This window comes from Chiloscyllium plagiosum, chromosome 28, assembly GCF_004010195.1.
Source record: "Chiloscyllium plagiosum isolate BGI_BamShark_2017 chromosome 28, ASM401019v2, whole genome shotgun sequence".
Taxonomy (NCBI): domain Eukaryota; kingdom Metazoa; phylum Chordata; class Chondrichthyes; order Orectolobiformes; family Hemiscylliidae; genus Chiloscyllium; species Chiloscyllium plagiosum.
The window spans coordinates 12,790,246-12,791,511 of NC_057737.1; the positions used below are offsets into that span (position 1 = coordinate 12,790,246).

Here is a 1,266-nt window from a genome sequence, read left to right on the forward strand (position 1 = left end):
AGACACACATCCACCCACACATACACACACCCCTACACCCCCACCCCACCCCACACACACACCCACACACACTCACACACATCCACACCCCACGTTCCCTCGGGGCCCTACCTGCCAAGTGCCTGAAGGGATGTCAGCGAAGCTGCTCAGACCCCCGAAGGTGTAGCAGTTGTAGACACTCTCGGAGCAGTACCAGAGCAGTCCGAAGCTCACCGACTCTTTGCTCTTCTCCCTGACGATCCAGGCGGGCGAGATGAAGCTGAAACTGCAGACTGCAACCAGGCAGGAGGAGAGCAGTACCCAGAGGCAGCCCACACATGTCCACATCCTCTGGGGCTGCCCGAGCAGACTGTCCCCTGGCATATCCACCAAGCCCAGCTCAGCACCCGCTTCCTTCTTTTTCCGATCCAACAGCGAATGCATCTGGAAGACAAGTGATGTTTTTTTTGGGGGGATTGGGGGAGAGCTGTTCGTTCCCTTTTATTTTATCCCTCTCCAAACCCTACTCCTCCCACTGATCAAATCTTCACATCAAAAACTAAAGTCCAGCTCCGGAGTGAGATCTGATCGAAAAAGCCACTTGGATCTGTCCCAGTTAAGATACTGTTAGTTTTTAAGAAAACAAATAATTATCGCCCGCGGGTTTTGTTTTCGGTTCAGCCACAATGCAATTAACCCGGATTCTCTAATCCGGAAGATAGACTGGGAGGCTGTTTTAAGCAGCGTGTTGTCTCTCCCACTCTCTCTCTCTCTGGGTTGAGAGAAAAGGGGAGCTTTTCACTTTGCTGTCACAGATTGGTTGTCGCTGCCTCCTGTGTGTGTATGTGTGTGTGGTTTTTATTGTACTGCTTGCTCGGTGCCGCTAGGCGCAGACAGGTCACTGTCTGTGAGCACCAATCCAGCAATGGGAGGGTGAGGCCACAGACCTGAGGGGAAGTATACTCTCAGGCAACAAACAAATCCTTTTGGCAAATGTGCCTGGGGCCTTTCACATTTTGAGCTCAATGAGCTTCCCTATTGGAGTGAGAGCAACAATTGGCTCCAACTCATGATGGGGAAGAGGGGGCTCTTGTGCCCCTGGATCAACTCCCACCGCAGGTGGGTCACAACACAAGGAATAGGAGTAAGTCATTCAGTCCATTAAAGCTGCTTTGCCATTCAATACATTCATGATCATTAGTGACAGGGCGGCATGGTGGCTCAGTGCTGCCTCACACAGCCAGTAACCTAGGTTCAATTCCATCCTTGGGCAACTGTGTGTGGTTG

General features: G+C 51.8%; 1 protein-coding gene across 1 annotated transcript in view; it reads right to left on the reverse strand.

The window, feature by feature from the left end:
- LOC122563961 (transmembrane protein 211) overlaps positions 1-800 on the reverse strand; it is a 276,557-nt gene extending 275,757 nt beyond the window's left edge. The window contains exon 1 of the mRNA XM_043718313.1: positions 112-800. Coding sequence (XP_043574248.1) covers positions 112-423 — 312 coding nt within the window. The 5' untranslated portion in view covers positions 424-800. The remainder of the gene's footprint in view (positions 1-111) is intronic.
- Between the last annotated feature and the right edge of the window lie 466 nt (positions 801-1,266).